The following is a 23,915-nucleotide window of genomic DNA, read 5'->3' on the forward strand; positions in this document are numbered from 1 at the left end:
CAAAATCCTCAGAATACGATCCGCGGGTATCCCCTATCGACATGTTTCCCTTTAATACTTAATCTTAGAGACGTTGGTGATTTGCATGTATTAGGTGTTGGTTTGAAAATCTAGATGACTTTGTGTTTGCAAACTTGATGAAGAGCGGAGCTAATTAAGACCCGACTTGTTGGAAACTCTCAATAGAGGATAGAATTCTCGAATCCGAACTTCAGTGAAAAATCTCTTGCCTATCTTATTTACCGCACTTACGACCTTCCATTTATTTTTGAGCATTTGTAGCTTGTGCTAGTTCCGTAGCTTGTGGTAGTAGCTTTAATTTATCTCCTAGCTTGAAACCTCTGTAGAACTTAGTGGAACTACCAAACTAGACGGAGGGTTCCGAAGAATTGATCGGAGTGTTCGAGGAAGTATTTAATCAAAATTCTTTTAAAATTATAGGTTTAATCTATTTACCCTCCCTTTTGGGCCCAACAAGTAACTTTCAGATTTAACATCTATGTATTTCACGTGGGCATAGACAAACGTAAATTCTCTAAAGAGAAAATAAAAGGAAAAAAATATGGTGTTCAGTTAAATGGGCAAAGCTAGGCAGGAGGTAATTAGGGGACAGTGGGCCACTCAATGACTGTATTGTCGTACCGGTGAGGTTAGTACTAGTACTGGTTTGGAATTGGATGCATTAAATGGAAAATGGACGAAGAAAAAAAATTAATGCAATAAATATGGCATTGCTAAGTACTCCTTTCATAAAAAATACTCAACTTAGAAGTGAAAAATATGGAGAGTATTACTAAGGGCATCAGGCAATCAGGCTTCATGCAGGCCGTAAACCAGGGAGCAGGGGAGAAGCCCATGAGGCTGTTAGCTGATGGGCCTGTACGGTCTCGTGTGTACACAAATTTGGGAAAAAGTACACCGAAGGTCCCTCAACTTGTCATCGAGTTACGAAAGCATCCCCCAACCGCAAAACCGGATATATGACATCCCTCAACATACAAAACTGTTCACTTTAGGTCCTTCGATGGTTTTGACCCTGGTTTTGTCTGATGTGGTGGCTGAGTCAGCGTGAGACCCACGTGAGACCCACATGTCAATAAGCCATGTCATCACCTCTCTCTTTCCCCTCATCTCCCTTCCTCCTCCTCTCTCTCTCTCTCACTCTTTCTCCTCTGGGCAGGGTGGCCGGCATGTGGGGAGGTCGCCGGGGTGAGGTGGGAGAGGATGTCCGACGACCAGTGACGTGGCGCTGGAGAAGGGGAGGTCTGCCGGTATGAATCCCACCACCGCGCCGCCATGTCCTCCTCCTGCGGGCTACACTTCTTCCGCGTCGGCACCGTCGCGGACACCAGCCTGACCACCGTGGTGACGTTGGCGGCATATTGGGGAGGCACATCGGAGCGAACCATGTGCCAGGTGGTGGCTGGGTTGACGATGTAGGTCTGCCAGGTGCACAAGGAGGCAAGGAAGGGATGACCCAGCCGCCGAGGGAGAAGAGCGGGGAAGCGACGGCGGCGCCGAGGGCGTGGACCTGGCCGACCCCCTCGTAGCGTGCAACGACGACGGGAAGGGGAGGGCAAACGGGGTAGACACCCTCAACGCTGTTGAGGTCGGAGGGGTTGATGGGGCGGCCAGCATTCGCACGCACATATCGCAGTCGCCGATCTCCGCCAGCGGCAAGTCAGCCACCATGAGGACTTTGTCGGGCGGGCCGTGGTGGTCGTAGAGGACGGCTGTGGTGGGCAGGGACGTCGAGGTGGAGGTGGAGAGGCGCCTCGCCCTCGCCGTCGTCATTAGTCGCTTCGTCGTTGACGCCACGGCGGCGGCATTGCCTCTGCCTGTCCTGGCGCAGGCGGAGGCGGCGCTGCCGCGCCAGGCCGCAGACGACGTCGTCGCCGCTGCCGTGTCGCCCGTCGCCGGCCGCCGACGCCCTCCTCTCCCGCCTCGCCTCTCCTAGTGCGAGAGCTCGCCCGCCGATGCCCTCCTCTCTGCATCGAACATCGTGGGCGCACACCCGCCGCCACCGTCGACCGCGACGAGCGCCTTGGCACGGGAGATGGACTCGGGCGTGAACCGAAATGACCTGTGCAGGAGCGGCTACCTCAGTGCGTCATCGGTGCCGCCACCGCTGTCGGCCGCCGTGAAGCAGTAGACGGTCTGCACGATGACGTACGGCGATGTTCTGGTCGAGGTTGGAGAGGTAGTAGAGACCACCCTTCGTCTTCGCTGCCGGCGCCACCAGCGTCGGCACCCCTCGCTTCACTCCAAGCTCCACGGCGGAGGCTTCTTGCTCCTGCAATCACTGGCCAGCCTGCCCAAGAGGACACTGTGTGTGTGTGAGAGAGAGAGAGAGAGGAGGAAGGGAGAGGAGGGGAAAGAGAGAGGTGATGACATGGCTTACTGACATGTGGGGCCCACGTGGGTCCCACGCTGACTCAGCCGCCACGTCGGTCTAAACCGGGGTCAAAACCACCAAAGGACCTAAAGTGAACAGTTTTGTAAGTTGAGGGATGTCATATATCCGGTTTTGCGGTCGTTGGGGGATGATTTCATAACTCGATGACAAGTTGAGGGACCTTCTGTGTACTTCTTCCCACAAATTTGCGATTAGTCCTGGGCCTAGATATGGCCGGCGATTTTCACTATATATATGTTATGTACACAAATTAACCATTAATTAACAAGGACATATATATAATTAAGAACATGAAAGATCATTTGCAAACGCGTGGGCCATGCACCATCCTGGTACGTAGTACGTTGATGCATGGTCCTATAATTGAGCTCGTTTGCATGCCTTGATGGAGTGCAGTGCAGTGCAGGCGGCGGCCGGCTACAAAGCCTTCTGCCTCTGTTGTTGGTCGGTGCCTCCAGTCCAGCTGCTGCATATATATGATGATGCATCTGCTCATCGATCGGTACGTAGATTTTAAGATGGAGAAAATATTTTTATCGGTCACCCGATATATTTGGTACCTTCGACGTACCTAATCTTGATCCAATTTTCATTTATAAATTAACTACGAAGAAATTAATCTGTTTATAATTAATTTCTTAACTCTCAAATCATTTAGTATATATTAATTTCCTCGCAAAGATAACTTAGTATATAATGTTAACTTTAAACGGTATGAAACTAGTTAATTATTAGGTGGTTTCGATGAAGTGACATTTATATATCTCAAGTGTGTACATAGACAAAATGTACACCGTACGTGATTCACGTATAATTAATACGAAGAAGTAATATCAATAATGACAATTATATCAACTTAATTAAACAACGATCGAGAGGGCCGGGGTTAGATTTCGATGTAGAGTATCGAATTGCAATGTTAAGTGAGCATATATTCCCTCCGGACCCGCTTTTGTCTTCTTCTCAATCAGCTTTTAGAGGACACACAGGACCAAAGGCCCTCCTCCGGTCAGCTCGCTCTTACTTTTCTTTTTAATTTTCCCACTGCATCGCCATCCATGTAACCCTATCTTCATATAGTATATTATAATTGACTGTATGCAGTGTTTTTCTCAGTTTTCTATGGAGAAGATTCCTCCATCGATCTCACTTGAGCTAGTTACATGCATTAATCTATTAATTAGACAAGTGAGAAAGAGAGAGAGGAAAAGAAAATTAAAGACAACCTTATAACTAATCTATATATTACTCATATATATTAGCTATAATATATATATATATATATATATGCTAGTAATTGGTTCTTCTATTAAACTTGCACTAATTAATTAACCGTAGTTACAAGCACTGTCTACTATATGATGATAGTATAATATGCAAATTAATGTTACTTATGTGAAATCACTTTCAACTAGTTACCAGGGAAAAAACATTAATTCCAATGGCGTGTCCTACGTACCCCAATGGTTCTACATTAAATATAAGCATTTTGTCTATAATATATAATAAGTCAAAAATGTTTATATTTTTTTAAGTTACACAGCCAAAAATGATAATATAGTATTTTGAAACAAATCAAGGTAGAACATATAATTATGTTGAAATAATGTTTTCTAGATTAAGCCCGCCTAACATTATTTTTTTTTAGAAACACATTATAAACACAGGCGCTTACAATACACATACTCACCTCTATGAACACACACGCACACGCACACCCTATCCCTATGAGCATTTCTAAAAGACTGATCAGTACATTTTAAGATTGATGAAATCACCATAGAGCCACCTAACATTAATTGATCTTGTTTGATGAGAAAACTAATTAAGTTGCTAAGAGGAATGAGTAATATATGCGTGCATGCATGCTCTTCTTGAAGAAGAGACGACATCTGAAACAAAGCAAAACACTATGATTAGTCCATGATGGGGTGGAAGCTAAGGGTACTGCATGCAATGCAAAAGTTTGTAATCATGCATGGCAGCAAGCAAAGTGTATGGCCCTGTTTATTTCACACAAAACTTCTCCCGAACTCCCAACTTTCCATCACATCACATCACATCCATAACTTTCCTACTTACATAAACTCTTAACTTTTTTTTCCAAACTACCAACTTTTTTCCAAACTTCTCCCCAATTTCAGAAACTAAGGGCCCCTTTGAATCGTAGGAATGAAAAAACGGAGGAATAGGAAAAACATAAGATTCTGACAGGAATGTAAGTGTAAAACAGAGGATTGCGAAACACAGGAATGATCGTTTGATTGGATCACAAGAAAAACACAGGAATCGAATGAGAGATAGACTCAAAAGATTTTTACCAAGAGGTTGGACCTCTTGCTAAGTTTCCTCCAAAACCTATATGCAATAAGCAATTCCATAGGAATTTTATAGGAATAGGAAAATTTCAATCCTTTGAATCAAAGGGCTATATAGGAAAATTTTCTATAGGATTTCCATCCTATGAAATTCCTTCGTAATTCCTTTGATTCAAAGGAATCAAAGGGGCCCTAAACATGTATAGACACATGTTTGTAGTGTTTAGGGCCCATTTGAATCGCAGGGTTGAAGAAATAGAGGAATAGAAAAAACACAGGATTTTGATAGGTGATAGGAATTGAAGTGTAAAACTGAGGGTTGCAAAACACAGGAAAAACACAGGAATGGTTGTTTGATTGGAGCGCAGGAAAAATGCAGGAATCGGATGAGAGAGATAGACTCAAAGGAAATTTTTCAAGAGGTTAGAGCTCTTGCTACATTTCCTCCAAATCCACATGCAATGTACCGTTCCATAGGAATTTCATAGGATTTGGAAAGCTTCAATCCTTTGAATCAAAGGGCCAAATAAGAAAATTTCCTATAGCATTTGAATCCAATAAAATTCCTACATAAATTCTTTGATTCAAAGGGGCCCTCTGTCCATCTAATGCATATAAGCAGCAATTAATTAAAGCAGAACTCTCTGTAATACTCCCTCCGTCCCAGAATATAGCAAGCTAGTACTGAATGTGACGTATCCTAGTACTACGAATCTGAATATGCCCTCTGTCCAAATTCGAAGTAATAGGATATATCTCATCCTGTACTAAGTTGCTATATTCTATAACGGAGGGAGTAATAATTAATCAAAAGATAGATATACTATTTGATAAATGTAGCGCGAGAGCTAGCTAGTAGGCCTTTAGAGAAGAAGTGATGGATGGATTAGATGCGCTTAAAGCTACGTACGACATATTTGATGGAACTTTTGGAGGTGATCGAGTACATTTTTCCTTTCTCTTTTTATTGTTTGCCTTTTCCTCTTTATTTTCCTTTCCTTTCTCCCGATACCTTTCTATGTTACCTTTCATTTCTTTAATTAAGATCGATGCATGCATGGCTCTGGCTCCATATGATCTCTAGCTCATCTTTATATACAGTACATATGTCTCTCCTTTTTATACTGATGTGATCGATGTATGTTAAGCTTGACCCCCATGCATCGAGAGTACTTAATCTCATCGATCGACACGTCTTGATATTATTCTGAAATGCATGTAGGAGCTAAGTAAGATCGATCATTTATGCATATATATATATATATATATATATATATATATATATAGGGAAAAGGCAGGGATTTTTCTCTCTGCAGGACAGAGATTAAAGACAGATCAGATACTAGCTAGCTGGACAATATATATATATATATATATATATATATATATATATATATATATATATATATATATATATATATATATATATATATATATATATATATATATATATATATATATATATATATATATATATATATAAAAAATAGGGCCAAGGAAGTAAATTAAGGAGATTTATAGTATGATATAGCATCTGCCCATACATACACACTGAAAGATGCAGCTGCAGCAGATCAGTGTCGATCTCTAGCTTTTGCTCATATCTATCTTACTATAAAGTTATCCCCACTAACTCCTTAAACTTAATATACAAAGATGACACATCATCATTCACTAACAAGATACCACATCATCATCCACTAATTAACAAGATGTCACATCATCATCCACTAACAATCATCACATTTAAACATCATGCAAACATGCTTTATCTTTATAGTTTTTATAATTTAAGAGCTTTTCAAATACAAACATGTTAAATTATCATCCAACATAATTCACATAATGTTTCAATGTATATCTTTATGATGTTATCATATATACTTATATAGTTCATCCTCACTTAGTTAGTGCTTAAATGATTAATCTATGGTCCAGATTATCTTTCTCCTTTTTTTCTCTAATTAAGTCATATCACATCAATTGTTTTTAGCCTTTAGATGATTATTATACGGTCCGAACTATCTCCCTACTTTTCTTCTTCCATAAAGTCATACCACCTTACTTTTTACGTTTGAATCACCGTTCTACATACTATTTAAATTTAAATTATCATAAACCATATTAATTTACTTAATCTGATGTTATCTAGCTATCTTATACGTTTTTTTATTATTATCATACTAAATTTCCGCAGCAATGCGCGGGGTTTCACCTAGGACATATATATGGCTGCCCAACCGGCCTTTCTCCAGCGACATGACATGCATCAATGGACGATCGATATATGTTCTGGGGCTCCATCTGATCATCCATCAGTCTCTTCCTGTTTATTGCAGAGAGAGAGAGAGTGTGTGTGTGTATATATATATATATATATATATATATATAGAGAGAGAGAGAGAGAGGACAGGCAATGCTGTGTGAAGCACAAGTTGGTGCGTGCATACTATAATATTAGTCCATCCATCTTAAAATATATAGTCTTATTCAGATTTACATAACTATAATGTGTTCCATCTAATTATAGATTATTATATTTTAGGATTGAGGGAGTATATATTATCCGGTTTAATTTAATTTTTATGGTTGGAGGCCGAAGGACCAGAGAACTGGAGAAGGAAGAAGGGCCAGCTAGCTAGCGTGCTGCTGCTGCTGAGACCAACTTTAACTTTATGCACCCTAAGCCATATGTATGCATGGAATCATATACTACATCACAATTACCGAGATCACAAAGAGGTCCCTTTTCTGAGGAAAAGGACCGGAACTACTGCTATCTCTCGTCCCTTTATTTCAAAAGCTACACAAAGTATATACTACTAGTTGGAAGCCCAAAAGATGAGATAATACTCTCGCTAATTATTTAGGCCATCTTGATCTTCTCCTACAATGTCACACACCCTACTGATCTCTAATTAATTAATTTGCGTACCCTAGCTAGTATTTCACTTACCAGGCATGTAATGAACGTGGACGTCATCCAAAATTAAACGAGAGTACGCCCAAGGATAATGATCTAGCTATGTAAGGATCGATATATAAGAGGATGTTCTTCGACACCGAGAGAGTCCCGAAGTTCGCAATCGATACCTGCATCCGGTTGCTGGTCAAGTTGAGCAAATTGAGTTCTCCAGGAGCTGCTCCTGCTTCATCGACGCATGCATATATGGAGCCAGCTATTCAGATCAATTACCGGCCGGGCATTGACAAAACGGTGAGGTCGTCGATCGGTGTGATTGCTCATGTCGGCCGGAAGCTTGCCGGCGAACTCGTTGCATTTGTTCAATTCGTGAGATGTTGGACGCGATATCTCGATAGGGAGAGAAGGCGTTGTTCTGGATCATCACCGTGGTCAGGGGTCAATTTTACTTCCTTACTTGAGTAGTAGACTCTTGGCCCTCACTAACCTTTACCACACAATGCCGTCCATATATTGTATCAAATTATTTCGTGAATTGTATTTCATTTTGATTCCTGCTTCCGCCCTTGTATATGCATCGACTTGTCACGGATGTCGATCAATTTATACTACGAACCTGTTTGTTATAGCTCCAACTCTAGCTCCAGCTCCATCTTTGTTGGAGCTGGAGCTCAATCAAACAGCTTCAGCTCCACATAAAATGGGAGTAGAGCTAGGTGAAACTCTCACAAAATGAACTAGGGAGGTGGATCTGGATTTAGACAGCTCCACAACTCTACTCCAGACTCAACTCCTGTAGCTAAATTTAGGAGTTAGAGCTCTATCAAACAGACCCTACAAGTCATAGATGCCACGATGAATAATTGCATTACTTTTTGCTTGTTGTTTTCTGAATTTGAAGGGCAACACAGTTAATTAGTCATGCAGCAATCTATACTAATTGGATAATCATGCATGCAAGCATATGCTTATGGATCTAAAGACAGAAATCCCAACTATGATGATAGTACAGAGAGAGAGTTGCAGATGTCTCTGATACTGAGTTTCCTTTGTAACTTAACTACTGTAAGGAGGCATGGCATAGGAACAAAGTAGCCAACCAATATAAAAAGAGAGAAAGCGGCGAGGAAGCCTTAGCTTATGGGCACCTGGATCCATTATTTCCCAATCTCAATAGTCAATAGTATACTTCTTCTCTCCTTTTACACACATGCATGTTGTTGAGAGATTCTAAAAGCTCATTCAGTAGCTAGTAGTAGTACGTGCATCGATCATGTGTCAATGTGTGCTTGTGTGGCCTATCTTTTCTTACTCTCTTGGAAGGAACATCAAATAAAAAGATCATCATCATTATAAACCTTTTAGTATCATCATCATGATGGCCTCCTCCTCTTCCTCCTCCAGCCTCTGTGATACTAATCATCTCTTTCAAGATGACCTCCCATGGCCTTCCATGCCCTTTGCTCTTGCTCCCAACACCTTTGGATTGAACCACCAATGGAGCCAGCCTCCAATGCTGTAAGATATATAGCTTTACACACACATACATATTTATATATAGATATAGTTTATTCATGCATCTTTTCTTTGAGTTGTTCATGCATATATGTTGTTCCCTCTGAAAAGGATCGAAAATGAAGTTATATGTATGTCTTTTGAGTTTGTATTGTACATCATGCACCTGGGATTCCTAGGATTTGGATTTTTCTTCTCTGGCTTCTTGTTTGCTACCTCCTTGTTCCTTCTGAGATTCTGGGGAATTGTAGCAAGCACAACAAAATGACAACTTCAGAGGAAAACAATGTGTGCATTAATTATATTGGCAGCATGGATCTAGCTAGACTTATTGATTTGTTGGTTTCCTTGATGTAAAAAGCTTCCATCCGCTCGCATTACCTTTGTTCCTTTTGTCATGCATGATCAAGGTCTGTATAGCTCATAATAATCTGGTAGATAGATGATACCAGTGATAATAACAAATTAAGTAATCAATATCTGACTCGATTTTCTTAATTTCTCTCTTGATCAGAAGCAGCAGTACTGATCAGTTAAGTTCATATGAGCTTGAATCACTCCAATCAGTTCAAAGTCAGCTGGCTGCTGCTCCTCCGACATTAAGCCCCCATCTGCAGGCTCATCAACTCAGCACGGTGCTAATGATGCAGGAGCTAGGGTTCCAATGGAGCAGCTGCGCTGCGCCAGCAGATCAACATAGTATTGCAAGCTCCATGAATAACAATAATAATAGTAATGTGATGATGAACGAGGAGGAGCTACGGCCACGTCCTGATCAATCCCTAATCAGCAATCCAAGGTCATGCAGCGCCACCACGCTTCTTCCTCCGCCGCATCTACATCTGGACGGCGCTGTGCTCCCGAGCATCAACGTCTCGCGGCTGCAGAAGCCGGCCGCCGGCGATGAGCCGCCGCAGATATGTTGCAAGAGGCAGGCTGCTGCTGCAGTGGTCGGCCATAGCAGCATAAGAGATGAGCATGTGCCCTGCCCCTATGCTGGCCCTCCTGCTCATCTAATTCAAGGACCATCCAACACCCTGCAGGTCAGTACGTAATCACACCATTTATGCACTAGTTATACATTAATTGATCCAGCTGGCTAGCTTAATTAATTGCCTTCTCTTCTCATATGGAGTAGTACATGGTCCTTGGAGGAGTACGTGCTAAACTGTCTGACTAACACTTAATTGTTACTGTAGACATATTGGAACTGATTATAAGCTAATAATGGTGATAAGTGATAACCAAACTAGTAGTTAGGAACATGCATGCATTTTCAGCCTATACTTACACATGCAAATACTTACACATCAGATATTGATCATAATTAACTTTTGTCTCTGTCATGATTGTGGCATATCAGGTTTTGACGGATCTCGATACATACATATATATATTATCCTGCCATGGTCAAATATATGACGAAATTAATTAGCATTGACGGGCTAAAATGCATGAATTAGTATCTCGGAGTGCCAATTTGAAGTATATATATTCAGTAGTGCCCTTGTAAGACAGATACATATTTATATGCATTTGCCCTGATTCAGATGTCTCCTAGATATACTGTCAGCAAGCAAGCTAGCTAGCTAGCTTAATTAGCTTAACTGGTGTAAGGGAACGATCTGCATGTCTTGGGCAGAGTAGAGAACAAGAGAATATGTTTGTGTTTGGCAAAAGCCTGTGAGTTGTTAATTGTAGGACCATTTGTCTGTAATGAACTCTTCAATTCTTTGGCTTTGTATTTTCTTAGTTTTGTAAGCCATCCCACTATTCTGCACAAGTTAGTCTTTTTTTCCATACTAGTGTTTGTTTTTCTGTCAGTTTTCTAAATTAAAAATTGATTTTGTGTGTCCCATTTGTAATCTTTTAGTGAGTACTTGTGTTAGATACATACACCCTCCGTCCCAAAAAGAAGTAATTTCTGGAGGGGAGACTTTGTCCCTCAAAAGACAATTCCAGCACAAAAATCCAGATACTTCATCTCTGTCACATAATCTGTGGGCTATAGTAGTGCGCGGTGACCTCTCTCCTCTCACACAAAAAAAAACTTATCTCTTCCAGGCGTCTTCCAGGCGGTCTCTCGCGTATTTCTCTCTCTCGTTCTATCTCGTCTCTCTCTCGTTCCCAAATCGACTGAATCGAAGCTGCGACATCGTCTAGATGCGAGACCTTACCAAGATTCTTACCCCCTCCGCCCCTCCCTCCCACACCTCCCGGCACACCCATAGCATAAGCATATATGTGCAGCAAGCTTAGGTGACACAGCTGAAACAGTAGCAGCAAGCTAGCTAGTTAGGTAATTTTGCTTTCCCGGCCTGCCTGAACCAATTAGCTAGCTAGGCCCGGTCCATTCACAAAAAGTACAGCCTTTTGTTCTGCACATAAGCAGCTTTTAAGGGTGACATGCGTCAACTTTTTGCCCCAAAAAGTACTGGTACTACATTGAACATGCATCAGTTGCAGCAACATGCATCCTGGACTGGAGTTGATCAGTGGTACTTCAGTTTGCAACACATAATTATATTTACTTGCAGTGATGAAACTAGCTTAATTACTTGGAAGCTCAATACGTAAGCAATTTAACAAGCAGGTCAATTTGTGTACCTACACATGCAGATGAAGAGGAATACGAATGCAGCAGCTCAAGGGAGAGGTGGCCGCCATGGGAGTTCAACGGAGCACAGATCATCAACAGCGCTGCCGCCATCGTCAAAGAAGCCCCGGCTCGAGTCACACTCCTCCTCAATGCTTCCTTCATTCAAGGTCCGTATATACACATATACTGCTCTCAGAGTCAAAGATCGATCTGACAGATCGATGTTTGATCATTTATCTGCTCTGCATGGACAATGGTAATACATGTCCTAATTCAACTAATTATTATAGGTAAGGAAAGAGAAACTAGGGGATAGAATTGCCGCCCTTCAGCAACTGGTCTCACCCTTTGGTAAGGTATGTAACAAACAATCAATGAATGCATTACCAGTTTCTGTAATTATATAATATCACCCTTTGATAGAATTTGACTTTAAAATGATGAAATGCAGACTGATACCGCATCGGTACTCATGGAGGCCATCGGTTACATCAAATTTCTTCAGGACCAAGTTGAGGTATGTAACAATGCACATCTACCTGTGAATTAGTCTTCGGCCTGAGCTGAGAAGTAATTGTTCCTGTTTTGCTTTGCACAAAAAAAATTGCAATGTAAGCAGACTTTGAGCGGTCCATACCTGAGATCATCCAAGAACAGCAAGAAATTAGCCTGCAGGGCAGCACAACAACAACGGGTAAAAAGAAAAACTTTTCTGTTCATTTAGTTTCAGAAGAGAAATTAAAACTATGTTAACTGACCTGTCATGTGTGCTTGGTGTCAATTGATTAATTAATCAATTAGAAGGGGACGTCAAATGGAGGGGACGCAGCAGCAAAGCTTGACCTCCGAAGTAGAGGACTCTGCCTGGTGCCCCTGTCGTGCACCTCCTACGTCACCAACGAGAATGGGGTTTGGCCTCCACCCAATTTCAGAGGAAACTGAACTAATCTATCACAGATTCATACTACTAGCTAGGAGTACTATACAACAATGTCAGCTCATCTAGCAAGCTAGCTAGCTACAGCAGATCCAACACACAAAGTTGTACCACTCATCAAACTGATCAACATTACTGGACTCGGCTGGAGGATCTCAGTATCCGATTCCTCTGCTTTTGTCTGGTGTGTATGTCTCCTCTTTGTTAAGAATTTGGTCTTTGCTCAGGCACACATCATATACTACAGCAGTCAAGTAGCCAGAGCAGACCTGTCTGATATGTGACATCCAGATCATACTTTTTTTTTCTTGCAGCAAAACACAACTCTAGCTAGCTACTTGAATTAGTTAGTCTCCACTTCACAATGAGTATCTCAGATGTGTCTGAACCAAACGTGGTTCGTTTCTTTCATTAATCACGTGTAAACAAACAACAGAAACCAAGAACACGTAACCCCCCATGTAAAGAACACAGTTGAGGTGGGTTCATACAATTGCATCTATTACAACCACTGTTGAGCTATGTACTTCCAATGTAATAATAAGCTATAGCAGAAAAGTGGTAGCTGAAGCCTCGACATATTTAGCTCTGTTTACCTCACGTACTATCCCATCACTATCCGTTATTCAAGAAGTAGATCCCTTGCTGCTTGTAGTCATGAAAGATTCACCACAACCGCACTCCCCTTTGGAATTTGGATTGATGAACACAAATTCAGACCTACAGGAGAAGCCTCTGTAAGGTAGTGAAAGGAGGTAATAAGTAGAGGGGAGGAAATGTTGTGCACAAATCATAAACCTTAGTGGGTCGTCAACATAATCCATCTTGGTGCCAATGACATGCATCAGAGCCTTGGGATCGATTAGTACTTTAACTCCTTTATCTTCAACAACCTCATCAAACTTGCCTTTTTCATCTGAATAAACAGATATTTCGCTCTTTAGCATGAATAGAAATAAAAACGTAATAGCAGTAGAGAAAGAGGAACATGTAGCCGTTGGACAATGGAGATGATGATTCAGTTCACAAAAAGGAAGATATCCACTAATTAATGGGGAAATTACTGACATCTATATAGAGAAAATATTACAAAGAAACAGAGCCAGCGTCAGCTTCTACAAACATTTTGCAAATAGTAATGGTATTCTTGATGATTGAAAGACAGGACAGGACCCAAGTTTATCATTACACGGGCAATGTTTGACAGAGTAGCGCAATAAGATATGACATTAGATTCCCCGCAAAAAGAAGCAATGAGATATAAACATTAGATTCCACGCAAAAAGAAGAAAACATAAGATGTGAAAGTATCCTAACAAGGCATGGTAAGGATATCAAACATGGATATGAGCTGAAGATAAAAATCAATCAGTTGATAAGAATCATAAACTCAATATGTAAAGGCCTGCAAATAGGGATTGATATTCCTACACTGGTTTGACCAATAATAAATATAATTACTAATAATGTAATAATGGTTATGTTATGTAGGAAAGGCCGATCGGAGTTGTAGGAACATTAGCAGGGTTTTTAGGATGTTTGACCAAATGAGACTCGCAATGCATAGCATAGATGGGCCACTAATCCCAAATGGATATAACGTCTAAATTCGACAAGAGAGAGAATATTGAGGCCTAAATGTCAACCATATTGAGAGAATATTGATTGGCCCATTTTTATTTGATAAGAAATGGCCTGATTGAACAAAAAGAAGAAGGCAGGCAGGCGCATGCTAGTAGTAGGTTGGGTGGAAGAAAGAGAGAAAAGAAGAAGTGAAGAGTTACCAGCGTAGTTGAGGGTGTAAGAGAGACCATTGCAGCCGCGTGCTTTGACGCCAAGGCGCAGGTAGGGTCTGTGGCGGAGGCTTAGGAGTTGGCGTATTCGAGAGGCGGCGGCATCCGTGAGGGCAAGAGCCTGCTTCTGCTTGTGCGCGGCGGCGGTGGCCCTCCTCAAGGCCAAGGCCAAGGCGGCGGAGGAAGACATTGAATTGATTCCTCCGCTCCGCTCCGCAGCCTAGCCTGCATATGGGGATATGGAGAATTACAAATTCGAATTCACAACTCACAAGACAAATGGCGAGCGAGGGTGAGGGTCACCTGAGGATTGGATTGGACTGGATTGAATTGGCTGGATCTTCTTCCGCTGCCGGCGGGGTTAAACGCACCCTTCTTCTTCTTGGCCTTGGGAAGGGAGGAGGAAGGAAGAAGAAGAAGAGGACTCGTGGAGAACGGCACAAAAAGGAAGAAGATTCTCGATGTATGTATGGACCGAGGCCCACAAGCCTATTACTTTCGGCCTATCAACTGTACTGGGCCCATCATAGCACAAAATCCAGCCCAATAAGGCCTGGACGGAGTCGCACGCGCGGGTGCTGACTTGGCTGATTGTAAGGCTACAAATTCGGCTGAAATTTTCAGCCGGATTACCCATAGACAATCCTTTTTTTTTTCAACACGCACAAGAACAATAGTAAAAAGAAAAAGATAAGTAAGCGCCAGTAGACAAAAAAAACAACTAAAAAGTTGATCACTGTTCTCCGTCTGGGTCTGGCACAAGGGCAAGAAGAAAGAAAATGTCCTTAGCCCCGGCCAGACCCCACCTCCTCCCTAGCGAGCAACAAGGCTCCAGCTCCTAGCATAGCATGATAAAGGAATTGACATCTTTTCTAACCTCACAATCCACTCTTGCTTCTCTACGTATCCACCAATAATCAAAACCAAACATCATCTTGCTGCCTGCTGCGAAGAAGAGAAAGAACCTCCTTTTGCAAACATTGAACCAGACAGAATTCACGAGCCAAGGAAGACGTATGAGCTCAGCAAATGATTGACCGTAATTTGGTACTAGTAGTCTCTAGTTTACTTTTAAGACTCTGCACACAGGTGAGGTGACAGCTGACAAACACGTTCAGATTTTCATACATCCAAACTTTTATGTTACTTTATTATACTATATATATATATATATATATGAGTTTTCTCGAGCAAATTGAATAATCAGCGAGACTGCACTGCACTTGCAGGTTACCACCATCCATTCCATTCATCTCATCTCACAAATTAAGAAACAAAGAAAGAAACCGAGCATAGGAGGTCTAACTAACAAACAATCAAGCCATCAATGGCCATGGTCTGAATCTTTGTTTCTTTCTTGGAAGCTTGACAAGTAAAAGGCAAGCCTTTTCTTTTTCTTCAGTTCTTGAGGTCAGGGAGCAGCAGGCCACTGGCGTTCATCTGCTTGTACATCCACTGCCAGTTCTCCGGCCTCACCTCCCCGCCCAGAGCCCTCACCACTGACCCACCGCTGCACGCCCCTACCTTGCAGCACTCCTCCAATGGCAGCCCTTTCACCAACCCGTACAGGAACCCGCTCGCAAACAGATCGCCCGCCCCCGTCGCGTCCACCGCATTACTCTCCCCGGTTGCCGCCACTTGAACCACCTGCATTTCATTTTTCACTTTACATGTTAATAAAGCCGCCTTCTTGTTGCTCAAACAAACTGCAAAGGAAACCATTCTCAACTCTGAACCATGCATGTGTATGAAATACTAGTATGCATCACAACAGCATCCCAAATAACATTGCTAGTGCAGTACATCACAATAACCTTGATCTCACCTGCTTCCCATGCTTCGCTATGCATCCCTTAGAAGCTAGGGTCACCACGGCCCATTTACAGTACTTGGCCAAGAAAGCAAGTGCCTCCTCTGGATCAAATGTCAGCTCTCCCCTGAAAAACACGCACACATCAGATATACTATAATAGGTATCACTCACTGAAGAACATCTGAAACAATAAGGCGATGAGTGTATCACCCTAGAAGCTCTCTAGCTTCATCCTCATTGGCAAAGCAAAGGTCAATGTTGCCAGTTTCCAAAAGGTCAATGAGTTGTGTCCTATAGTCACGAACCATCTGTGTAAGAAATAAACAAAATCAGACTGGTGCCTGTACCAAAAGAAGACCTTACGGTACCAATGAGCTGCGGTCAGACCTCAAAACTAGCCAAATCCAATGATACTGAGAGACCTTCTTGTTTAGCAATCCTAATAGCTTCAAGGATCTGTTCCATGTTCTGTCTTGCATATCGTACAACCAACCACTGCATTACATCATGATGACAAAAACATTCCATGTCAAAAAATAAACATATTTATTATGACATAGTAAGATTTTTTGTGTGATGGTAACATATGCTGGAATTTGTGTGCACAGAATGTGGCGTAAGAGGAAAAGGACCACCTTGGAGCCTTTGAAGTCCTCCTTTTTGAACTCGTTGGCCTGTTAATGAGTAAATGATCGTATCAAGCCTACGACTGTTAAGAGAAAAGTAACAGTGTAAGACTGCATCAAGCAAGGGTTACCTGGAGCTTGACTGCACTAGATAGGCAAGGGCGCATGGTGCGATTGCCACTTGCATCGACCAAGCATGCACACTATAATAGGTATTATTTTCAGCCTTATCCACTAAGCAGCAAAATAAGGGCAAAAAATAGATAGATATTGGCTTCAGATTTTAGATTACCTGAGCAGTGTGCCCCTTTTTTGTCCTTAATCTTGAGAGGTCTACTCCACTAAAGCTCATGTTGCTGACAAACAAAACGCCCTGGCTGTCATCTCCACAAGCTCCAATTATTCCAGTTGATATCCCAAAACCTGCTGAGAGACCTCGAATTGTGTTGGCGACACTACCACCGGCTATAGTCCTTATTGGAGAAAGGTCATCACGGCAAGGGAGGATTTGGGCATTCACTTCAGCCAGAATATGATTCAACTCCTCAATACAGACCTGTACATCACAAAATAAAATGGCAAGTGGAATTCAGAACGAAAAACATAATGTAACAGCACTCTTCCCTGGCTCCTTTAGCAATGTTTGGTAACCTTCTCTCTACATGTTTATTTTTTCACTATGTAGCGATGCCAGGCCTCCAAACAAAGCAATACATGATATAGGCAAATGAGACAAAACATAAATCAAAGGGCAGGGTCATCATTCTTCAACCTCCCAACAACTGCTGAGCTACGACCCTAAGAATAAGTGAAATGATGCCAACTATCAACATCGGATCTTCATTAATTTCCTTCTAATAAATTTTCTCAGTGACATGTTTTTAATAACATGGAAATATTCCCCTGCACATGTGCCCATGTGCGTTTGCGGAAAGGTAGAAACTAAATATATACAACCTGCTGTTGTGGTTATGCTAAAGCAACATGGGCATTCACAAGGATTAAGTATGATGACTTGTAGAATCTCCTGCTGCAGCCCCACGATAAGAGAGAATAGATAACTTGATAGACATAATGATAGGTAGAGTTAAGGTATTGAAAAGAGAAGTATAGTGAAGTGTGTCACAACCAATTCCAAGTGTCGAATTCTAATTGGTTATGCATAATTTAGATAACATGAAAATGCCAGATTAAGATTCTTAAAGTCAAAGTTGGGATCGAACGGTACCAAATTTACAGCAAATTTTTAACTTAAGTAGCATGTTGTATGGAGGATAGGAGGAGTCAGCAAGACCCACCATAAAAGGTGCTGAATGTTTGGGGCAAGATCATCCAAAGTAGTAGCTTTTGTGTCTACTTTTTCTTTTGTGGAGCACATAGGTGACAAGGGCACAACAACTGCTGAAATAAGATAGTAATGTTTTTGAGCCGGCTACTTGATCTAGGAGTATCTTTGCAACGAAAAGTCAATGATTCAGTGGTTCGTCAGCATAAGCTTTTTGCCTTAGTACTAGTCTGCAACATGAGATAATGTTAAATGACATGGCTAATTGATAGACCAATCAGTGTGAGCGAGCAACATGAAAGATGTTTTGAAACCGCGTTTGACAGTTGAGGCAAAGACTGATTCGTTACCCAAGTTTTGAGAGCGAAAGCAACACTAAATTCAATGTAGCTGCAGCATGTAACCAACCAAAATACAGTAAGGACCATGTCAAATCTAGGAATATTATGTTTGTGTACGTCCTGACTCCTGAAAGATACATGGTTTGAACTTTTTGTTGTCTACTACTCCTCTCCTAGATAGATTCAATCAAAGGGAATGCATACTAGTTTAGTACTCCAACTATGGGATATAGGTCGTGTTTAGTTCCAAAATAATTCTTCAAACTTGCAACTTTTCCATCACATCAAAACTTTCCTACACACATAAACTTCCAACTTTTCCATCACATCGTTCCAATTTCAACCAAACTTCTAATTTTGGTGTGAACTAAACACAGCCATAACTAAGATTAAAAGGACTTGTGTGTATAGTATAATATGGCCAAGTTTAATTCATTCCAATTTCAACCAAACTTCCAATTTTGGTGTGAACTAAACACACCCTATATATTGTGGTGAGAATAGTAACCAGTTATACATATTCAGAAGTAAGAATTAACATAGAGTAGCAAACAACATTACAGACAGTTACAGCGCAAAGAAATAAATATGGGCAGGACAGGGCAGCAATTGAGTGAGAAACAAGTGCGTAGCGTAGGCGGTGAATTATGCGTGTTGGTTGTATGGTAGGGAGGAGGAGGTACCTGCTGTGAACCGCCGCGGTCGCCGGGGATGCGGTCGAGGAGGGACCAGTCGACGCGCGCGACGTGGTCGATGAGCGCCGACAGCTGCAGGCCCAGCACCATGGGAGGGGCGTCGGCGTCGGTCCCAACGAGGGTAGGGGGAGGGGGAGCGGGAGCGGGGGAGGGAGACATGCGGTGCTCTGCCTCCGCGCCCATGATTTTCCGTTCCGGCGACGGCGAGAGGCGGGCGAGGGTGGGGGTGGGGGTGCGGCGGCTAGGGGCCGGGGAGGGAGAAGGAGAACGCACCGCTCCTCCAGGTCCAGGCTCCAGCTCTCAAGGAACCAATGCCCCCATTTTATAGCATCTTCCTTCCTCACCACTGCTCCTTCCTTCCTTGCATCAATCTTGATGCACCACCCATCCCCAAGTCCCAAGTCCTAACCCCACCCCTACTCCTCTCTTTTTCTCAAACACAATCATATACTACTAATACACCCGCTCATTGCTGCAGGAGTTTTGTTTGACAATAATATAAATAACACTTAATAAAACTTGTAAAAATACACATCAAACACAATGTTGCTCTCAACTCCTATAATACGGGATTTATGTATAATTTTTTGGGGAAACTCCTAAAATATTTGGCTCAAGATTTCTCTTCACTTATTCTCCCTATTTTACTCAATTTGCAGTCATACAACTTGCTTATGCACTTTATACATGAGATAATCATGGATGAGATCAGTATTGTCGGAGGGTAAACTCCTCGACGCGGGGACCGTGAGGCCCCTCCTTCGTTAGTTCGGCCGAGGGCAGCGAGTGTAGATCGAGGAATTGAGAAGATTGGAAGGGATCGAGGGGGTTGGGCCCTCGATGAAGAGGATGAGACCAAAGGGATTTATACAGGTTCGGACCGCTAAGAAGCGTAATACCCTACTCCTGTGTATGATGATTTTTCTGAGCTTTGAAAGTCTCTGAATCTCTGGTGTATAGGCGAGGACAAAGCGTTCTCACTCTAGCTCCCTCTCCCCCCTACCTGGACTCGTACCTCCTTTTATACTTCAAAGGGTTCTCACATGCACCAGGTGTGCCGCTCAGTAAAAGGGGGGCTAACAATTCCCTATATTAAATGTGTGTCTTGCGCTACAGCTTGGAAGCCGTCTGGGCATCGGCTGTCGTGCGGGGCCCATCAAATCATGTCGGCTGACGCAGGCCGACACGGGGAGGATCCCCATCATTCACCATTTAATAGATGTGGATTTGGGGTATGGAAGCGCTGGGAACGCTGTCCCGGGTATGTTCAGGGCGGTCAAGCCAGCCTTGAACAGTTGAGAGGCACTGTGCCTCTCATCATCTTGATGAGACAAGGCATAGCCACCGCATGCTGCCTGACACCTAGGCAGAGCCCGCGTGGCTTGCCGTTGTCTCGTCTGTCACTTCAACGGTCACGCACCGGTCACGATTCGGTCAGGCGAGCGGCACGTCGCATTAAATGCAGCGTGGCACGCCCGCTCCACCTGCACTAAATGCGGTTAGGTGAGTGTCAAGTGGCGTCCGCCTAGCCACCCCTGCATGACGGCCACATGGTGACCGTCCTGAGGGGTCAAGGCGGCCCGATCCCTCGGGCTAGAGAGGGGCGGCTACGGCCCGACCCCTCGGGGAAAAGCCACATGGATGTCGAGAGCGACCTTTCCCCTTTAAGCATGGTACCCCCGGGCCCATATCACCGACAAGTATTTAACCCCGTATCATATGTTAAACCTATCTACTGAGACTGGGAGGAGGGAGGAGAGGGTTGGATTCTAATCCCTTGAGGAAATGTCTCCTTAGTACATATGGTATTTATAGAGTTGTATGTTTAATTGCACGAATGATGTCGTATTTTTTTTAACTTTTCATTGCTATTTAGATAGTATTTGAGCAAACGAGGAAGCATTCCCTCAACTCAAGGAATTAAATGGTTTACCATTCCATTGGTCAATCATGCTGGACATTTGGTCCCTTTTATATAGAAAAAGGTCCGAGGTATGTTTTTTTTTGTTACAATTCATATTTGAATGAGTTTATTAAATAGAGCAACCTCGCTACTGGAGCAAGGTTGCATCCAAGACTCCCCTTTCATTTCAAATGGTCAAGGCTGCTCTTCCCCCCCCCCCCCCCCCTCTCTCTCTCTCTCTCTCTCTCTCACGAATGGAGCATTGTTTGGCGTCTGAATGATGGCACGATGCATGCCTAAAAATTGCTAGTTCGATAGTCATGTGTTATGTTTACTGAATTTCAGCGGCAGTGGTGGATTGAAATTATTGCTGTTTTTCTTTAGATTAGTGGCAGATAATGAGTCTGACGAAAGAAAGAAAGGGCTTTTTGTCTGCAGCCGAACTGAGGGCATTTTTGCTAGGAAAGTGCAGAGAAAGCAGGCGGCGGAAATGGCAAGAAAAGCCGGATCTTTATATAAAAGATAGGCACTAGTGAACTTTGTGCATGATGATGATTATCTGCTGGAAATTCAGTGCAAGTAGCAACATTGTCCATTCTACAGTGAGTGACAGTGAAACTGCAGAGCAGAAGAGGACATGTGATCTGTTGGTTGGCCATTGGCCATATGGCCTGCATCAGGCATACATATACTACATTGACCATCCGCAACTATAGATTAGAGGACCATCTGCAACTAGTATGGGATGTGAATTTCTGGGTACCTTCGGTTTAAGTTACTAGTAGTTCGATTATAGGTGACCAGCCACATCGGTAGTTGCTTCCTTAGCTATTCTTTTACTGATGTTGGCTAGGATATACTACGGTCGAGTTTAGTTGCAAACTTTTTATTTAAACTTTTAACTTTTTCATCACATCAAAACTTTTCTACACATACAAACTTTCAATTTTTTCGTCACATCATTTCAATTTCAACCAAACTTCTAATTTTAGCGTGAATTAAACACACCCTCCGTATAGAGTAAGGTTTGCATGGCCTTACTTAGGGATGGTCGTACATATAAATGTGTTGCATTGACAAGCAAAATCAATACTGATAATGTTTCTGTAATCTGTACAGTGTCAATGCCCAAAGAAAGAAAGAAAGAAAGAAAGAAAGCATGAAGATAATTGACAGTGAGAAAGAGGAAGAAAGAATCTAAGGAGGATCCAAGCGGGCCAATCCAACAACACATCCAATTCCAATCGGTGTGCGACACCACCACATACGTACGAAACCATACATGATCGCACAACCACATGGCTGATTCAGTTTGCAGATAATTGACAACCTACCGGCCTAGCCTAGCCTTTATTTATTTATTTATTTTCTAGAGAAAGATATTTTTTTAACATGTCTCTATATCCATCTGGATATATGCAACCATTATAATTTAGGAACTTAGTCTATCAAATAGGGAACTTAGCCCTCAAATAACCCAATCTGAAATTGGCTCCTATGGAGATTTGAACTCAAGACCTTAGGAAGCTATTCAGGTCACTGCAACTACTAAGCCTAGCCTAGCCTAGCTACTACTATATAATTATGTCTAGATCCATTTCTATGCGAAATGTCTCATTTAATACTATAATGGTTTTTGGTGGTACGGATGGAGTAGCTACACGAAGCATATAAGCGTGTGTTTGTAATGGTCAAAAAGGTGTATATATACTCTGTATAAATTGAGTGAGCTCTCATATCCAGATATAGCTAGTAGGACATTTTAATTCTCTAGAGAGGTAGAGAGAAATAACAGAGACAACCTTTTGCGTGTTGTTAAAAATTAAAATAACAGATGCATCAAAGACAGATGTTGGTATATGCTCGATTATATTGACTCTGACAGGCAAGCATTGTAATATAGTACTCCATTTGTAATCTAGATGAGAATTTAATATCATGTAGAATAATAAATTTGGATAACGTTATGTCAAAATTTAATTTTTGTTATCTTATAATTCAAAACTAGAAGACACAAGAGAAAAACACTGCCATTACAGAAAAAACAAAAGAAGAAAGGGAGTGAGAGAGTACAGGTATTAACACGTGTACAGTAGAGTATAGTGTATTAATGGATGGATTCAGATTTTTACCTAAAAAAAATTGGATGGATTCGGACGCAGCCTGCAGAAACAACAAAGAGCCAAGACAAGCAAGAGGGCTCAGGGGAGTGGTAGCACATCGCTCAGCATCCAATCATGGAGACCGCCCGCCGCCCGCCTGCCTGCAATCTGCTGCTACGTGTCTTGTGTTGTATGTCGACTGCTACCTCCGTCCCAAATGATAATTTTATAATCTTTTAAATAAAATAAATAATCAAATATTATAACAAAATCTCAAAAGTCAAAACGACGATGGAGATAGTATCATTATCTATTTCATATTTCATACTGTAATACTAACACTTCTAACCCTATACTACTTTAAAAAACAAATCTAAAATCGTAGTAGATAAGTTTTCTTTTTGATGGAAGAAGCGCTCCACTGCTACTTCATTTAAACAATGTAGTACTCCTTTTAGCATCAATAAATTTGTAAACACGTATTCTAAATCAACCTTTCAAAAAAGGGGGGTTTTGCTAATTTTTTTTATAAATTTTCTCCCAAAATGTATCGAATATAAATACGATACAGTGTAATTATATTGTAACTTATATATAATTACGACATACGTAGCATTTATATAATATTCAACCGTTAGATATACTTTAA

The 23,915-nt window shown here is 42.0% G+C and overlaps 3 protein-coding genes across 4 annotated transcripts; 1 reads left to right on the forward strand and 2 right to left on the reverse strand.

The window, feature by feature from the left end:
• The first annotated feature begins 8,997 nt into the window (after positions 1-8,997).
• LOC127785524 (uncharacterized) lies at positions 8,998-12,961 on the forward strand. Of its 2 annotated transcripts, none has more exons than XM_052313038.1 (7): positions 8,998-9,175; positions 9,687-10,215; positions 11,792-11,938; positions 12,062-12,127; positions 12,223-12,288; positions 12,391-12,465; positions 12,576-12,961. In XM_052313038.1, exons 1-7 carry the CDS (start codon positions 9,033-9,035, stop codon positions 12,711-12,713), a joined length of 1,164 nt encoding a protein of 387 aa, XP_052168998.1. In that variant the 5' UTR covers positions 8,998-9,032; the 3' UTR covers positions 12,714-12,961. The 2 variants fall into 2 exon arrangements, with proteins under 2 accessions (XP_052168998.1, XP_052168935.1); XM_052312975.1 differs by having other exon boundaries at positions 12,573-12,959.
• Positions 12,962-12,992: 31 nt separating this feature from the next.
• LOC127785692 (iron-sulfur assembly protein IscA-like 3, mitochondrial) lies at positions 12,993-14,932 on the reverse strand. The gene is made up of 4 exons (XM_052313124.1): positions 14,805-14,932; positions 14,493-14,726; positions 13,507-13,624; positions 12,993-13,428 (listed from the first exon to the last, which is right to left on the reverse strand). The coding sequence occupies exons 2-4, from the start codon at positions 14,689-14,691 to the stop codon at positions 13,335-13,337; spliced, it is 411 nt and encodes a 136-aa protein (XP_052169084.1). The 5' UTR covers positions 14,692-14,726; positions 14,805-14,932; the 3' UTR covers positions 12,993-13,334.
• A 688-nt stretch (positions 14,933-15,620) lies between these two features.
• LOC127760175 (uncharacterized) lies at positions 15,621-19,541 on the reverse strand. The gene is made up of 8 exons (XM_052284396.1): positions 19,250-19,541; positions 17,233-17,496; positions 17,072-17,143; positions 16,950-16,988; positions 16,702-16,809; positions 16,525-16,622; positions 16,327-16,438; positions 15,621-16,148 (listed from the first exon to the last, which is right to left on the reverse strand). The coding sequence occupies exons 1-8, from the start codon at positions 19,442-19,444 to the stop codon at positions 15,900-15,902; spliced, it is 1,137 nt and encodes a 378-aa protein (XP_052140356.1). The 5' UTR covers positions 19,445-19,541; the 3' UTR covers positions 15,621-15,899.
• Positions 19,542-23,915: the final 4,374 nt, after the last annotated feature.

The sequence above is a fragment of the Oryza glaberrima genome, chromosome 1 (genome assembly GCF_000147395.1).
Source record: "Oryza glaberrima chromosome 1, OglaRS2, whole genome shotgun sequence".
Classification (NCBI taxonomy): Eukaryota; Viridiplantae; Streptophyta; class Magnoliopsida; order Poales; family Poaceae; genus Oryza; species Oryza glaberrima.

Excerpts from the sequence above, each read along its gene's own strand:
- LOC127785524 (XM_052312975.1), top strand. The coding sequence starts at position 9,033 with ATGATGGCCTCCTCCTCTTCCTCCTCCAGCCTCTGTGATACTAATCAT. Across the intron at positions 11,939-12,061 it reads CAATGCTTCCTTCATTCAAG|GTAAGGAAAGAGAAACTAGG; the intron begins GTCCGTATATAC and ends TAATTATTATAG. Across the intron at positions 12,466-12,572 it reads GGGCAGCACAACAACAACGG|AAGGGGACGTCAAATGGAGG; the intron begins GTAAAAAGAAAA and ends TTAATCAATTAG.
- LOC127785692 (XM_052313124.1), bottom strand. The coding sequence starts at position 14,691 with ATGTCTTCCTCCGCCGCCTTGGCCTTGGCCTTGAGGAGGGCCACCGCC. Across the intron at positions 13,625-14,492 it reads TTACACCCTCAACTACGCTG|ATGAAAAAGGCAAGTTTGAT; the intron begins GTAACTCTTCAC and ends CTGTTTATTCAG. Across the intron at positions 13,429-13,506 it reads TATGTTGACGACCCACTAAG|GTCTGAATTTGTGTTCATCA; the intron begins GTTTATGATTTG and ends CTTCTCCTGTAG.
- LOC127760175 (XM_052284396.1), bottom strand. The coding sequence starts at position 19,444 with ATGGGCGCGGAGGCAGAGCACCGCATGTCTCCCTCCCCCGCTCCCGCT. Across the intron at positions 16,439-16,524 it reads GAAGCTAGAGAGCTTCTAGG|GGGAGAGCTGACATTTGATC; the intron begins GTGATACACTCA and ends CGTGTTTTTCAG. Across the intron at positions 16,149-16,326 it reads TAGCGAAGCATGGGAAGCAG|GTGGTTCAAGTGGCGGCAAC; the intron begins GTGAGATCAAGG and ends AATGAAATGCAG.